General features: G+C 36.1%; 1 protein-coding gene across 5 annotated transcripts in view; it reads left to right on the plus strand.

Moving 5' to 3' along the window:
* Window positions 1-12,688: 12,688 nt before the first annotated feature.
* PEX2 (peroxisomal biogenesis factor 2) overlaps window positions 12,689-16,512 on the plus strand; it is a 34,932-nt gene continuing 31,108 nt past the window's right edge. For 3 of the 5 annotated variants that reach the window (XM_021717703.1, XM_021717704.1, XM_008068298.1), the window contains exon 1: window positions 12,723-12,957. In XM_021717703.1, coding sequence (XP_021573378.1) covers window positions 12,908-12,957 — 50 coding nt within the window. In that variant the 5' untranslated portion in view covers window positions 12,723-12,907. Of the gene's footprint in view, window positions 12,958-16,512 lie in introns of all 5 variants that reach the window. The other 2 variants (XM_008068299.1, XM_008068300.1) reach the window with 2 other exon arrangements.

Genomic DNA, 16,512 nt, shown 5'->3' on the forward strand with positions numbered 1-16,512 from the left:
CTTCAGGTCATCTGCCCATAGACAGCCAGACTACATTATTATTGCTTTGTGTTTGAGCTACAATTACTTGGGAATAAGAAGAAATTAATCACATTTTATTTTCTAAATTATATATTTAGTTGGTAATTCACTAATCACATAGAAAAAAGTAATTCATAACAAAACTAGCTGAAACAAATTTGCCTTAATGTATCTTAGAGACTTACAAGTGTTTGGATGTTCATGCACAGATCATATATTATATTGATGTATCACAACTTGGAAGGCTCAATACCACAGAGAATAGAGCCTGAACTCAGATAGAACGGGAAAGTAATGTTTGCAATTATAAAGACCTAAGTTCTCATGTCTCTAAATAGCTATGAAACTCTTCCATGTTCCAAATCCCCTTGGAAGTGTGTGAGTGTAAGAAGGAAATAAGTGTCCAGCCTAAATAATTAAAAATACCACTGCAACGTTTATCTTTAAAGATAGCTGTGCGGGCTGGGAAAAGAAAGATTTCAACTTGCTTCTAAGTAGAATAATCTTTAATTTGATGAAGTATTTCCAAAATTATTTTATTAGAAAACCGAAAGACACATTGTTTCTTTTAGAATAATTCCATTCTCCCGCAAAATCCTGAGCATTTTGATTCTTTAATTCCTATTTGTATTTTTTTTCTTTGTGACTTTTCTGTTCTTCCAACATACGAGCTAAAGCCAAGTATGTTCTCATTAGTGTTTATATCCTTCCCAAATGACTAATATGCATACAGCACTATATATGCAGTAAAAATCTTATTTTATTGATTGTCATTGAATTAATTAACCTTAGTAAGATTTTCTAACAAGGATAATTTTTAAGTTATAGGATTTAAAAGGAACACATAGACATATTGTGGGTTTTATACTGCCGTTCTGTAATTATGGCTTGAAAATCACTTTACATTTACTAAATTTCTGTAAACTAAATATTCTAAAACAAAATACTTAGAGATGGAATAGCAATGGCAAGCCTACTTTCTATCCTCAGGACTACCTTTCTCCTCAGAAGCTTTTGGAATCCAAGTGAATTATACCTACACCTCTACTACTCTGGATCATGTCAAAGCCTAGCCAAGCAGCACTATCCTTTGGCATTTACCTTGGTGCCTGGATCTAAGGTAGCTATAGACATTTGACAACATACTCTTAAAATCATATAAATTTAGAACTGGAAAAGTCCTCACAATTTATCTAGTTCACATTCTTCCTTTTCACATAAGGTACTAAAATCTGCAGATGTTCTATCATTTGTCCAAGGGCACTCTCAACTCAATGAGTATGAAGATATAAGCCATCATGTCTCCTTAACTTCAAGGCTAGATCTTTTAACTCTCTACAGCATCCCCTTTCTCCAACTTTCAAGGAATTTCTGTCACCAAAGATACTCAAGAGCCATGTTTGATCCCCCTCAAAAAAAAAAAGGAAAATGCATTAATTCAGAAACTCAAAAAAATCAGGATTTCTGGATGTTTTCCAGACTGTTTAGAAATCATGTGAAACTTCTGTGTACTATATAATCCTTTATTCTGCTCCTCATATTTTTTAAGGAATTAAATTATATTGATCTCAAATCAGTCCTGAAATTCTGAAGAAATGAGAGTGGAGTTTTTGTCCAGAATACCTTATCGAAAGTTCTTACTATGGTTCCAGAGGTTTATTTTTAAAGAAATTTCCTGCCTTTAAGGGTTACTGCAATCTTTCATGGCTGGGGAGTAAGGACTGGGAATGAAGTTAGAGATTGGATGCTGAGGCTGCCATGGTTAATGGGGCCAGGCTAGATGATGGCCATATAACTTTTTCTCTTTACCTCACTGACCTCCACTGTTACGGCAGTAAAAGGTACAGTACAAATAATTAAATACATGCAGAAAAAATATATTTTACAATGAAATGACCTCAGGTCTATTCCCCCTCCTCTCAAAATTATTTTATTAGAAAACCAAAGGATACATTGTTCCTCTTAAGAACAGCTCCATTCTCCTGCAAAATGTCCTGAGCATTTTGATTCTTTAATTCCTATTTGTATTTTATTTCTTTGTGACTTCTCTTTTTTACCAACATACAAACTAAGGGCAAGCATGTTCTCATAAGTGTTCATATCCTCCCAAAGTGGCTAATATGCATTTAGTGCCATATATGCAGTAAAAAATCTTATTTCATTGATTGTCGTTGGATTAATTAACTTTAGTAAGATTTTCTAACAAGGATGATTTTTAAATGATAGGATTTTAAAGAAATAAATACAAAAATACTTCTCCAGGACTGATACAGAATCTGTCTGCCTGAGAGGAGAAGGGACTATTCTGTCCTAAATTAAAAGATTAAAACTTGCAAGAAGAGGAGCCAAACTGGGGGCTTGGTTAAGAATTGAGGAATTAGCCTCTCTTTCATAGATGTAACTATGTTATTGCAGAAAATCTGCAGACATAGAAAATAATACATGCAGACAGCACAGAGGCCCACATGTTTAAGTGCAGAATTGGGTTGAAACTTCAGCCATAAAAAATTGACCTGTAGAATCCTAATCCATTAAAACAAAAAGAAATCTTAGCGGACATGTCAAACAGATGAGAGATTAAGAAACTGAGGCCCATGTCAGTTAAGAGACCTTCCAAAGGTCACACTGTCAGAGACAAATCAAAGTCAGGCCTCTGCATATATTTTATAATTCCAATTGCCTGCTTAGTACTGTTGTGAAACAGAAGTCCAACCCCTATATTTAAGAATTGTAATATAAACTGCTTTAATCTATAAATAGGAGAATTTTAAGATATGTCAAGGATAAGGAGAGGCTATGAAAAAGGGATTACAAATTTTCCTTTTGTCATTATTCAGTAAGCTCTCCATTCCTCCATGGCCACTACTTTTGGCTAAGGTATGAGCTGTGGAAACATTTCTCCTGGATTCATCTATTCCCTGGAAAGAAAACTCAATCTAGCTTAAGAGAAAAAAAAATTCGCTCCAAGTAATGATAAATTGTCTAAATTGAAAGTTCACACCATAAACAAATTTGAACAGTACAGACATCTTACAAAATTAAATTTCCAGCTAGTGAATTTGAATGTTTTAAGAAAAAATAGTTCTGTTTTTAAGGCCCACTCCCATGAAACTGAAAACACAATCATAATTATTTTTTCTTCAATTCTAGATGCTGTTTTTAATGAAATGCTTAAATGTGTTTTGAATATAACCACCAATAAACAACTATTTTTAAAAGAAAAAAAGGTCAAAAATGTTTGCTATGTAATGATTCATGCAGTTTTACTAAAATGAAATATAAACTAAACACATCTTTTAATGTATTAAGAAGTTTAACCACATTTAGTTTTAGTGTGCATTCATAATTTTATTTTGTAGGGCACTGAAACGAAATTTCACATATTCATATAATCTATATCATTTCATTCTCCTTGTTTCAAATTTACCAAGGATTACCTCTATAATAGTGCTACTGTACAGCATAAGTTAAGATATAGTTGATTTAAATTGGTAGTCCAAAAGCTTAAGAATCAATTTCAATTAAAAATAGATTCAAAAATTTTACATAACTATAACCAGGCCCCAAACTTATTTTCTAAATTTATCTCTCACTTTTTCTCATCCTTCCCCAGCTCTAGACACCATGAGTTGGTGTTTTCCCATCTGTGTCTCATGCCTCTCCACCTGTTTTGCTCAGCAGGTGTGTTTTTCCTCTAAACCTAAATTCTGCTCAGCCTTTAAGAAACAGATAAAATGCCTTCCTATCTTCCCAGAATTTCCTAATAAACCTAGTCAGTAATAACCTCATCTGTCTGACAAGGCTTGTAGACTTTCCATTTCTTCCTGCTGCACCACCACTTTTGTCTCATAGCGTCGATCTGCAGGGAGCAATTTATTATAGTGGTTACGAGTGAGAATTCAACCTGGGTTCAAATATATTGACTAACTGTGAATCTTGAGATGTCCTTTAACCTCTTTTAACCTCAATTTAACCATTTAGATCATTATAGTACCTACCTTATGGGGTTGTAATAAGCTGAGATGATATATAAAAAATACTTTGATAGGTCTCTGATATTTAGTAAGTGCTCAAAAAATGTAAGCAACTACCAATACTCTAATTTTATTATTATTATCATCATTATTTGTAGTGGAAAGAGCTTCCACTAATAACTGGGTGACTAAAGAATTTATTTAATCCTTTCAAGTTTTTTTTTTGTCTGCACTAAAATAAAGCTTCTGCACAGCAAAGGAAACAATAAACAAGTTGAAGAGACAAGCTACAGAATGTGAGAAAATATTTGTAAACTATTCATCTGTCAGGAGATTAATAAACAGGATGCATAAGAAACTCAAACAACTCAATAACAAAAAAAATTCAAATTTTAAAATGGGCAAATAATTGAATAATAGACACTTCATAAAAGAAGACATATGACCAACAGATATACTAAAAAATTGTCAACATCACGAATTATCAGGGAAATGTAAATCAAAACCACAATGAGTATCATCGTACTCCATTTAAAATGGCTATTATCAAAAAGACAAAAAAGAACAAATACTGGCAAGGTTGCAGAGAAAGGAAAACACACACTGTTGTGTTGATGGGAATGTAAAGTAGTATAGCCACATGGAAAACAGTATGGAAGTTCTACAAAAAATCAAAAATGTATATCTATCATATGATCCAGCATTCCCACTGCTAGGGGTGTGTGTGTGTGTGTGTGTGTGTGTGTGTGTGTGTGTGTGTGTGTATTTGATTTTTTATATATATAAAAGAAGTATATTGAACAGATACCTGAACTCCACTCCAATATTTCCTGCAGTACTATTCACAATAGCCAAGATATGGAATCAATCTAAGTATCCATCAACAAATGAACAAATAAAGAAAATGTATTATATACAATGAAATATTATTAGTCCATAAAAAATTAAAATCATGTCATTTTCAGTGACATCATGGAAATGGAGGACATTATGTTACGTAAAATAAGCCAGGCACAGAAAGACAAATATGTTTTTACTCATATGTGAGATGTAAAAAAGCTGGTCTCATGAAGATAGAGTAGAATGATGGTTACCAGAGGCTGCGAGGCATATAGAGAAAGAGGGAATAAAAAGAGCTTGGTTAATGGGCACAAACATATCATTAGATAGAAGGGTTAAGTTCCAGCATTTAACAGCACAATAGGCTGCCAATAATTAATAATAATTTATTGTATGTTTCAAAATAGCTAAAATAGAAGATATGAAATGGTCTTAACACAAAAAATGGAAAATGTTTGAGGTGATTAATATTCTAATTACCCTGATTTGATCATTACACATTGTATTCCCGTATCAACATATCATATGTACCCCATAACATATACAATTACTATGCATCAATTTAATTTTTTAAAGTAAAAAGCTATCACCAAAAAATAGCACTTACCTTGTATTAGTTAACTAATGCCACAAATTATCACCAAATGTAGTGACTTTGAAAAATATTTATTATCTCATAAATTCTATGTGTCAGGAATCTGGTATGGATCACAAAGTCCCCTGGCTCAAGAAGGCTGTGATCAAGGTGTCCTCTGGCTCAGGAGGCTGTGATCAATATGTCCATGGAGCTGTAGCCATTTCAGGACTCAACTAGGTAAGGATCTACTTCAAAATGTATGCTTTGGTTCTTGGGAGGATTCAGTTCCTCACAAGCTCCTGGTCTGGGGTTCTTGGTTCCTTTCTGACTGTTGTTCAGAGGCCACCCTTGGTTTCTTGACATTTGGGTCCATCTCTCTCAAAGGCAATTTACCGTATTGCAGTTTGTTTCATCAAAGCAAGCAAATAAGAGGGTAAGAGAATCTGAGCAAGAAAAAAGTCACAGATTTTTGAACCTAGTTTCAGAAATGATATTCTATCACTATTGTCCTACTCTGTTCATTGGCAGAGTCATTCGGTCAAGCCTGCATTGAAAGGAGGCAGATTATACAAGGATATGAATACTACATGATAGGGATCATTGAGGCTGCTTATCACACCTCATAAAGTTATTAAAGAAATTAAAGGGGATTAATGTATCTGGAGTTCATTGAAGAGTACCTAGTCCATAGCAGATATTTAACAAATATTAGTCTCCCTTTCTTACTATAATAGAAGTCCTTAGAATTAAATACATAAATCTGTGAACTCTGCAGGACCTTAGCACCTTGCTAAGCAGATTTGACTCTTACTAACCACTTCAGGAACAAATTTCACAAATACTGACATTATTATTCACAATTTAGCTAACACTATCTTCATTTTCAGAAGGTATACCCTGTGTACTTTTCAGCAGTAGGGAAATAATGTTGTCCTAAAGATGTGCATATTCCAACCTCCAGAACCTGTGAATAAATTACTTTACATGGCAAAAAGAACTTTGCACATATAATTAAGAACCTTGAAATGGGGAGATTGACCTGGATTATGCAGGTGGGCCCAATCTTATCACAGTACTCCTTAAAAGTAGAGAACCATTACTGGCTATACTCAAAGAAAGAAATGTGACTATAGCAGAATGATTAGAGAGATGTAAGGATCCCAGCTTTAAAGGTGGAGCAAGGGGGTCATAAGCCAATTAATAAGGATAGATCTAGAGACTGAAAAGGGCAAGAAAACAAATTGTAGGTTAGAGTTTCCAAAAAAGAACACCATCCTACTGACAACTTGATCTTAAGTTGGTGAGATCAGTGTTGGACTTCTGAGCTACAGGACAAGATAATACATTTATGTTGTTTTAAGCAATTAAGTTTGTGATAATTTGTTACAACAGCCATAGAAAAATAATACAATGAAAAAATATGTAAAATCTTCATGAGAGGGATCACACACAAGTACTCTGTAAAAATTTAAAGAAGACTATATGGTCATTCAATACTGTAATATTTAAAAATCACTGAGTAAAAAACTTCCAGTTCAAAAACACCATTACAAAACACAGGGCATTTTTAAAAAAAATAACTGTATTACGAGACCATTATCTATTATCAAAAGCAATTGTAATATAAACAATTATATTTTTATTTAACAAACACTTGTAGAATGTTTATTCTGTGGTAGACGCTGTTATAGCATCTAAAGTATAGACATTTTATAAATAGTAGTTATCACTTAGTTCTATTAACTTAAAAGATAGTTACTACTGGGTCTGGCCAGATGGTGCATGCCTGTAATCCCAGCACTTTGGGAGGCTGTGGATGGAGGATTGCTTGAGCCCAGGAGTTTGAGACCAGTCTGGGCATCATAGCCAGAGCTCATCTCTACAAAAAAAATAAAAAACTTAGCCAGACTGGTGGTGTAGCCTATAGTCCTGCCTACTCAGGAGGCTGAAGCAAAAAGGTTGCCTATGAGGTTGTCCATGAGGTTGAGACTGCTGTGAGCCATAACTGTGCCACTGCACTACAGCATGGGTGACAGAATGAGACCCTGACAAAAAAAAAGGAAAGAAAGAAAGAAAGAAAGAAAGAAAGAAAGAAAGAAAGAAAGAAAGAAAATTAAAGAAAGAAAAGAAAACAACAGCAAAATAATTTAAAGTTTTTAAATTGGAAAGCCAGAACTCAAACTCAGGCACTCTGACTTCACAGTACATGCTTGCTTTTAATCACTTGTTATGCTTCTTATAAAATCACAACCGAATAATATGTAAAAATCATAATGTAATCATACATATTCCCAATTAGTTGTTATATATATATATATTAGATATAAACAGATTAAAACATTGTTTATATTCTGAATTATTTTTCCCAATTCATTCATTCATTCAACAATTACTTACTAAGCACTTCCTATACCATAAGCACGAAAAAGAGAAATTAGTAAAACAATGAGCCTCCACTTAAAGAGTTCACAGATTGTCAAAAGACAGGCAATGACAAAATAATACAATGACTTATATTATCACAAAATAATATAAATTCATTCAAACAAAACCATCTCTTATGGCTCTATTCTTAATGAGTTCATGATTTAGAAAGAAAGATGAGTATAAACAATTATGCGATACATTATATGCTACAGTAGAAGCACATAACTGGTGTCAAGAAGCACAGAAAAAGAAACTGTCAAAGATGGTACTGAAGGATTTCAGGAAGGAGAGTGACACATAGTTTTGTATTTTCAAAACATCATTGTAAGAAGCAGGGAGGAGAGTAAGCCTGAAGGAGCGAGTAAGACTGGAGGCCACCAATTTGTTAAGAGATGACTTAAACTACAGAGATAATGAAGATTTGAATTAAGGTGATGACAGCAAAGATTGTTTGAAATGAGAGAGTAAATTTGGAGTTGTATTAGAAGGCATTATGCCCAGGACCCAGGCTATGTCATTGCCCCCAACTCACACATGTACACACAGGCCTCCCTCAAGTCATAATAAAAGTAAATGAGAACAGTAAGAAGTTAGAATTGATGACTGTGTAAACACTAGGCAGATGGAGTATTTGAAGTGTGTGAAAAAGTCCTTCTGGGGAGTTTGGACCTTAACCTGGAACAACTAGGGTCTGGACAAAGGGTTCAAAATGCATGATCAGATAACACTGAAGGTAACATGCCTAAAAAAGGCAAGACTGGAGTGAGGGAAAATCAGAGCTGAGAAAGGTGATAGCACTGTGATGTGTTAAAATAAAAATTTTAATTTTCACAATTAAAGACTATACACATATAGGAAACATTTCATTTTATAATAAAGTTTCTAAAAAGTGAATTGTCGCCATTAATTGTAGCCAGCAAGTGCTTACTACAGTCATGCACTACATAATGACATTTCGGTCTATGATGGCCAGCATATACAACGATGGCCAGCATATACAACGATGGTCCCTTAAGACTATAATACTGTTTTTTTACTCTACCTTTTCTATGTTTAGACATGTTTAGATACACAGTTGCCTATAATACTCAGTACAGGAACATGCTGTACAGGTTTGTAGCCTAGGAGCAATAGGCTATACCGTATAGCCTAGGAATGTAGTAGGCTATACTATTTACGTTTGTTTAAGTACACTCTACGATGTTTGCCCAATGAGGAAACTGCCTAATGACACACTTCTCAGAACATATCCCCACTGTTATGAGATGCATCACTGTATGTGGAGGCACTATTCTTTGTCCCATACTTATAGTATCCATTTAATCCTCAAGAATTATTGATTTACTGTATTGCTGATCAGTGTCAGAGGTTACGTGACTTGCCCAAGGTCATCTAGTAATTAGTAGACAAAATTTGAATCGTTGCCATTATATCATGAACACATGTTTAGGAAAATCCAGATATTCAGAAATTATCATTATTATGTTGAGATTCAGAGCATACACAGGCTCTGGAACCAGATGCATATGTTCAAATCCCCATTCCACCATTTAATAGCTGTAAGAAGTTAGGCTTTCTATACCTGTTTCCCCATCTGCAAATGGGAATAATAATAGTGTTTGCCTCCTCATGTAGTTCTACGTATTAAATGAGTGCGCTCAGAATAGTGCTTGGAACATAATACACGCTCAATAAAATGTTCCTGTTATTATCAACATTATTATTCTAGCATAAAGTGTTGAGAATACTGGTAAGAAGTACCGGATATACTGCTCAGCCTCAATTGAGATCTGTGGTAGGCAGAATAATGGTTCCTATAGATGGCCATTCCCCATCCCTGGAACCTGTGAATATGTGACTTTATTATGATAAAAGGGACTTCACAGATGTGATTAAAGTTGTGGACCTTGAAATGGGGAGATGCAACATAATCAATGGATTCTTAAAAGGCTGTAATGGGAGAGATACAACAGAATAAGAGAAAGGAGAAAAGGGTTTCAACCCACTGTTGCTAGCTTTGAACATAGAGAAAGGCGGTATAACAAAGGAGTGTGGGTGGCCTCTAAAACCTGGGAACAACCCTCAGCTGACAGCCAGCAAAAAAACAGGAAACTCAATTCTATAATAAGGGATTGAATTTGGCCAACAACCTAAATGAGCAAGAAGATTCTTCCATCAAGTCTCCAGAAAGGAACACAGGCCTGTGGACACCTTGATTTTAGCCCACTGAGATCCATGTTGGACTTCTGACCTAAAGAACTGTAAGATAATAATATTGTTTTTAACCACTAACTTTGTGATAATTTGTTACAGGAGCAATTGTAAACTAACATAAGATCTATGCTTAGCTTTTTCTTAAAAGACTCAGATATATTGATTTAAGAACTATGTAATATGCTAAAATAAATTTAGTTTCTTAAAGTCAGCAATTTTAAACTATATTAGGGGCATAAATCAATGTCATCTTTGCATTTCTATTATTAAATTCTTAAAACTAAAAGTTGGTAAAAGGCTAACAGAATATAACATGCTGTTATAATTTTTTTCATCTTTTATATATATTTAAAGGTTAAAAATTCCATTTTAATTTTTCTTCTTTAGGTTCTCATAATTAACAAAGGAATTTGATTTTTACTTTATCTTGAGCCTATGGTCAAGCTCTTTTAGACGCTTAACATGTCAGCAAGAACACAGAAATTTTAGGTTTAAAACAACAAACATATTGAATTTACAGGGGTAAGCACTTACTCAGAGGCAAAATACACTATGCCTTGCTTATTATCTACATATTCACTGTCTCTGAATCAATACGAATTAGCTCCTAGTGAGTAAATGCCATGTCTGTCTTTTGTCTTCACACTTTTACCAACACTGCCTAGCAAAATTCCTGAGCCCAAGAAAGCTTTTTGTTAAATAAAAGAATGAAAAATATATATTTAAAGTATATAAAACTGAAAACAAATTTTCCCTGAAACCTCAGCTCAATAGTTCACTGGAAAACTAGAAAGGTATACTTTATCTAGAGGTTAAACATTAAAACCCATAACTTATTTTAAACAATTTCAACAGAATCTTAGGTGTTATACATGTTTCCTTGCATTTTTGATGAGATTCATTAAACAAAATTCAAACTTGATGACTTGGTATTGTTATTTTCAATAGAATCTGTGGTGCTGATGTTCACATGTTCATAAGGCTCCATAGAGTGTACTTACATTTGCTTTCTGAAAATGTCCTGTATGTCAGTCTCATTGGGGGGGGGGCAGTCCTCCCCCCCTCATAAAAATTAAGCAGAGCACAGTACATCTATAGGCTACCTGAGAAGTGCAACATGGCTGCTTTTCTTCACAATTACTAAATGAAAGACTTGGTTCTCTTCAAAGAGATTTTCTTACTCTCTAGAACAGCAGCATCCAATAGAAATATAATGAGAACCACATATGTAGTTAAAAAATTTCCAAAACATTCTCATTCTGACATGTAATCAATATAAAAAATAATAAAATACTTTATTCTTTTTTTTTCTTACCATGCCTTAGAAATCTGGCGCATGTTCTATACATAGAGCAGATCTCAGTTCGTTCAGATCAGTCACATTTCAAGTGGCCAGTGACTACCATTTTGGACAGATGCAGCTCTAGAAAATCTCCCCCATCCCTGAGGGAAGTACATACTCTATCAACTTGTGGTTTCTAAACTATCTCATTTGTAGTATTGCTTCACATGGTGGAAAGAACTCTTTCACTAATATAACATCCTCCTCCTCAGTCTCATTTTTTAAAAGATCTCCAACGTACAGAAGGCAATACTCCAGATATAGGCTAAACTGTACATCTCTAACGTAAAAATGAATTTGGGTAGTATTAGAGTTCATTGATAAATTTTCTTTTATCTTTGCCGTGTCTCATACGATGCGTTTAACAACTCTGCACCACATGGTAATTTCTGAGATAAAAATACAAGCTAAAAAAAGCTTTAATAATAACACAGTGTCTACAGTATGAGCTCTCTCAACTGTCTAACAATAGAGCTCTTGTACAGATGAGTGCTGCTTGGGTAGGTGGCGGTTGAGGCTGGAAGCAAGAACTAAGACGTTCTTAAAACCTACTATGCGCAGGAATCTTTAACTATCTGACTTCATTCGAACCTTAGAACCCACCCGCCAGACAGATGCTGCCATTCATACTATACAATGAGAAGACAGCGGCGATCCTCAACTCTGGCTACACACAATTGCCTAATGAGCATTCTTCCCTCAAACTCTATTCCCAGAAATTTTGACTCGACTTCCCAAGGGTGCGCGACCAGTGTTTCTAAGAGTTAGTCACCGGGAGGATTTGGGGCAGAAACCCTGCGGCCAGGTGCACGCTGTCCGACGGACGAGGCCTCTCGGGGGCAGCTCTGCAGGGTGGGCGACTGACTGGACCGGCTACCCGCCTTCCGGAGCACGCGGAGATCAACAAACTACCCAACCTGTGCACACCGGCGCCGGTGGAGGGCAGGTCTCTTCACCTGCCGCACAACCGCCCGGCGGCCGACGCAGCCACCCGGCCGAGCTCTAGCTCCCCACCGGGTCACCCCGCCAGCGGCCCTCCTCCGAAGGCGAACGAGGAGCCCCGGAGGTGCAGAGGCGCCCCGCCACCCCCCCGGCAGCGCTTGTCCCGCGGCCCGGTGCGGCGCCGCCGGCGGAGAGAGCACTGCCCTCGACTGTCCGGGCTTCCCTTCTGCCCCTTGACACCGCAGCCTCTTCAATTGCGGCCCCTGACCCGGGGCCGACCGGTTCGTGACTCTCCTGCCAATCAAAGACGGAGTTCCTCCGACCAGCCAACCAATCACCGCGCGCAGTTTTCTTCGGCTCTTCGGCTCTTCGGCTCTTCGGCTCTTCGGTGTTCGCGACGCTGGGCCCGCCGGTGCCTTCCGCAACCGGCTAAAGCTTAGCTTTCGTTGGCGTAATTTTCCCATTTTCTTTCAGCCACTTCCGGGTCCTGCGACGCTCCGGAAGCCAGCGCGTTCCGGAAGCTGGGTAGCCAGCCCAGATTCTGCTAGGAAAAGCCAAGCTTTCCAGAGAATGTTTCAGAAAAAGTTACGTGGAACGTGGGCGTTTCGCAGCCTCCTAAGGTCAGTGTCTGCCGGAGAGAGCCGGCGTGCAAACCTGAGGTCTTCCTCGCAGCCGGGAGGTTGTCGTGCAGTTTCACGACCTTGTGACTGTCGCCCTTTGCTAGAGTTCCCCCGTTGACTGGCTTCCAGTCTTCCTGGAAGAGTCAAATCAAAGTCTCTTGATTTCGGGAAAGGCAGTGGAGCAAACCTAAAATCCTAAAACTATTCACAGGATCGCGCCATTAAAAATAAACACTCTACAGCTAGAATCGAGCCCCTCTGCACTCCACGTAGCGACTTTCTAGAGTCGAACTTGGAAATCTTTCCCTCGCCCTGGGCGGTCGTGGAGAGATTTACCTCTTGTAAACGGCTTTAGTGAGAATCATTCAGGATCCAAGCTTCCCTTAATACCTGAAGGTTCATGTCGTGTTATATAAGGTACAAAACAACACGAGTATGCTTAGGTTTCCAACATTTTTCAGAGCGCATTCATTTAAAAGCCGTTTGGTTTTCTTACGGGGAAAGAGACCACGAAAATTTTCTTATAAATTGCTTGCGGTAAGTTAGTTATATTTCACATTGACTTCTGGTAAGAAATCTGAGAATGTGAGACTTTTTAACATGTTTTTCCTTGGGTCCTAGAGTTTTAAAAAAAATACCATTGTTTATTTTTGATTTATTTAGGTAACATTTTCCAAACATCGAACATTTAGTGAAAGGGCTTCCTGCAAAATTAGACCATGTTGTTGAACGTTTAGGTCTAACATTTTCTGGGATTCTTTAGTGGTGCCCTTTAAAATTTTTTATCTCGACAGTTTCAAGCAATTACAAGGAAACTGCTGCTGTTCCTGGACACCATGGTTTGTAGTCTAAACATCTTCCCCAACTGTGTTACCTTTAGTTAAACCTGAACAGAATGAACTTGGGGTGGCTGGCTTCTTTTTTTGTTTTTTTTGTTTTTACTTCTTGTCTAATTTCACTCATATTATTATTTGTATCCAGAAAGATTAGAGTTGCATGATCTTGAGCCAGTAGGTGATTTAAAAGGAGAGAAATAGCGGAATTATTTACGAAGTCAGAAAGAGAGCTCTTCATATTTTTTTTTCCCTAAAAAAAGAAAAGCAAAATAGAAGTGACAGGCCATTGAGCGAATACTAGACTAAATTAAGAGAGTTAGGTTCCAGTCCTACTCTGGTTTGCCTTTGAACAACTTCACCTTCTGGTGAAGTTTAGAATTTAGTGGTAGCACTCAATCTGTGGATTTAAAGCTATTCTGTAGAAGAACTTCTGTAGTAATTTTCTGAAGCCACGCAGGGGAGAGGCAAAGCAAGCCAACCCTCAGGTGTATTTTAACAAGAGCAGCTATTTGTGTTCTACTTGAATTACAGAGTTCCTGGTAAGAAGATTAATTTTATATCTTAGACTAGATGATCTTCTTTTTCTTACTAGCATTAAAATTCTGTTTCTTAGGATAATTATTCTTTGCATTCAGTGGGCTTTATTACAGTTTTTAAAAATGATATCTATTCACAGTTAATATATTTCTGAAAACTAAAAACATGTTCATATTCAGTCTTATTTGTTTTATAGATACAAACTTGAAATTTAATTTTTTTCTTTATGACCAGAATCATAATTTATTATTTTCCTATCTTTCCCATATCCTTTTATTTTAGCCATACAAGTTTTGCTTTATTAGGTGCTCACACTAATTCTTGAAATAGGAAGGGAAATATTTTGCATTTTATATATTCAGTAACTGAGCCTTCAAGATGTTCGCAGGCTTGCCCAGCATCACATTGCTAGTAAAGTTCTTAGTCCTAGTGATGCCGGGTGGGGTGCCCTGCACACAGTATGAATCTCATTGTAGTTTCTCCTTCCCTTGCTAATGCCTCTTTGTTGGTTTGGGATATTTCCACATAAGCTCATGCCATAAAATGTGCAATTAAATGTGTGTTTCAATAATTTTCAAGTCATTTGGAATTCTCTTCTTAAGTAATTAGATTCTAAAGCCCTTTTCCAAATTTATAGAGTACTTAAAGATCTAGCTGCTTTGTGTGTTTCTTGCGGCTCTTGTTCTTCCTTGTATTAGAATTTTGGCCATAGTACTCTTAGTAGTTAGTCTCTTAAAACAGTCCCATCTGTGCGTCCTTTGTACCATCCTAAAGTGTTTATTGTTAACTTTTAGACCCTTCACCACCTTGTTAGTATAGGACAGTAATTCAGAGCATGGCTCTGCCACTTCTGGTCATATTACTTTACATAAATCAGCTAATCTCTCTGTGCCTCAGTTTCCTTGTTTTAGAACACAAATAATAAAAGAACTCTTTTTAATGATTAAATGATTTTATATTTAGTTTTGCTTATGGCAGCTTTAGTGATCACTTGTTAACATTCAATAACTGGTAAGTAAGTGATATGTGGTGTGTTCTACAATTGTAAACTAACAAGTTCATTGTGATTGTCTTCCTTAATGCTTCACTATTACCCTCTAGAAAGATTTTCTCTGTCTTGCATGTCTTGCTCTAATTTCTCTACTTTCTTTAACCTTTTCCAAACATATGTTTGCAGTAGGAAATAGCTGTTCTTTTAATAGGGGAGACCAAAAAAAAAAATGGAATTTATTTATTAAAAATTGCATATTTATTCTTACATGTTTAAACTTCAGTCAGCTTCCAAGTAATCTCCTTTTGATGCAATACACCTATTAAGACGCTTCTTTCCACTGCTCAAAACAGTTTTGAACTTGTCCATTTTGATGCCTTTTAGTGCTTCTCCTGTTTTTTTCATCTCTTCCACATGGGCAAAACGTTTCCCTTTGAGGACTTTTTTTTAACACTTCCCAGCTTTCCTAAAACAGTTTTCCCATAGGGATTCGAGGTGTGTAGTTTAGACTTTTTGTAGTTGCTCTATTTTTTTTAGCCAATGCAGAGTATAGTGTCGGAAAATGACTTGCCCAAAGTCATGCAGTTTTTTAGTGACCCTGGGCTAGAATGCAGAACTAGTCGATGGCAGTTTAACTCCTTTGCCCAATATTCACTCAAAAACTTGTTCTTTATTTTCACAGTAATATCCTTCTGAAAGAAAAGAGTATTGACATACCATTCTCTTTAAAATGTATTTGTAAGGCTAGACCAAGGTATTAGAAACTCTGTCTTAAGGCTTAAAAAAAAGTATTTTGTGTTCGTTTTAGATACTTGAATAAGTATACTGTTTGTGAAATAAGTTAGGTACTCAGTTAATAGTGTAAGACTGTAATTGTAGTCTTGAAAACTGTAGTATTTGTGATGAGTTCCCCCTTGTTCTCCAAGTGGGGAAAAAAATTTTTTTACCTCTACTAGGGCAAGTTACTAGTCATTATTAATCTTTTTGAGAAATGTGTACTATTTTGGAGTTTATCTTTTAGATATATTTTAGAAATGTTTTGTCATGTACCCACTACTAACCCCAAAAGAAAAATCCTGTTTAAATTTTGATGAAGCTTGCATTGAAATTAAGAGTAATTTAGAAGTCTTGCCTCTGTAACGCAGTTTTAAAATGTTGTGTGTCCAAAGTGAGCATGATTGTCATGTGTAA

Source organism: Carlito syrichta, unplaced genomic scaffold (assembly GCF_000164805.1).
Source record: "Carlito syrichta isolate Samal-C Ts95f unplaced genomic scaffold, Tarsius_syrichta-2.0.1 Scaffold310050, whole genome shotgun sequence".
NCBI lineage: Eukaryota > Metazoa > Chordata > Mammalia > Primates > Tarsiidae > Carlito > Carlito syrichta.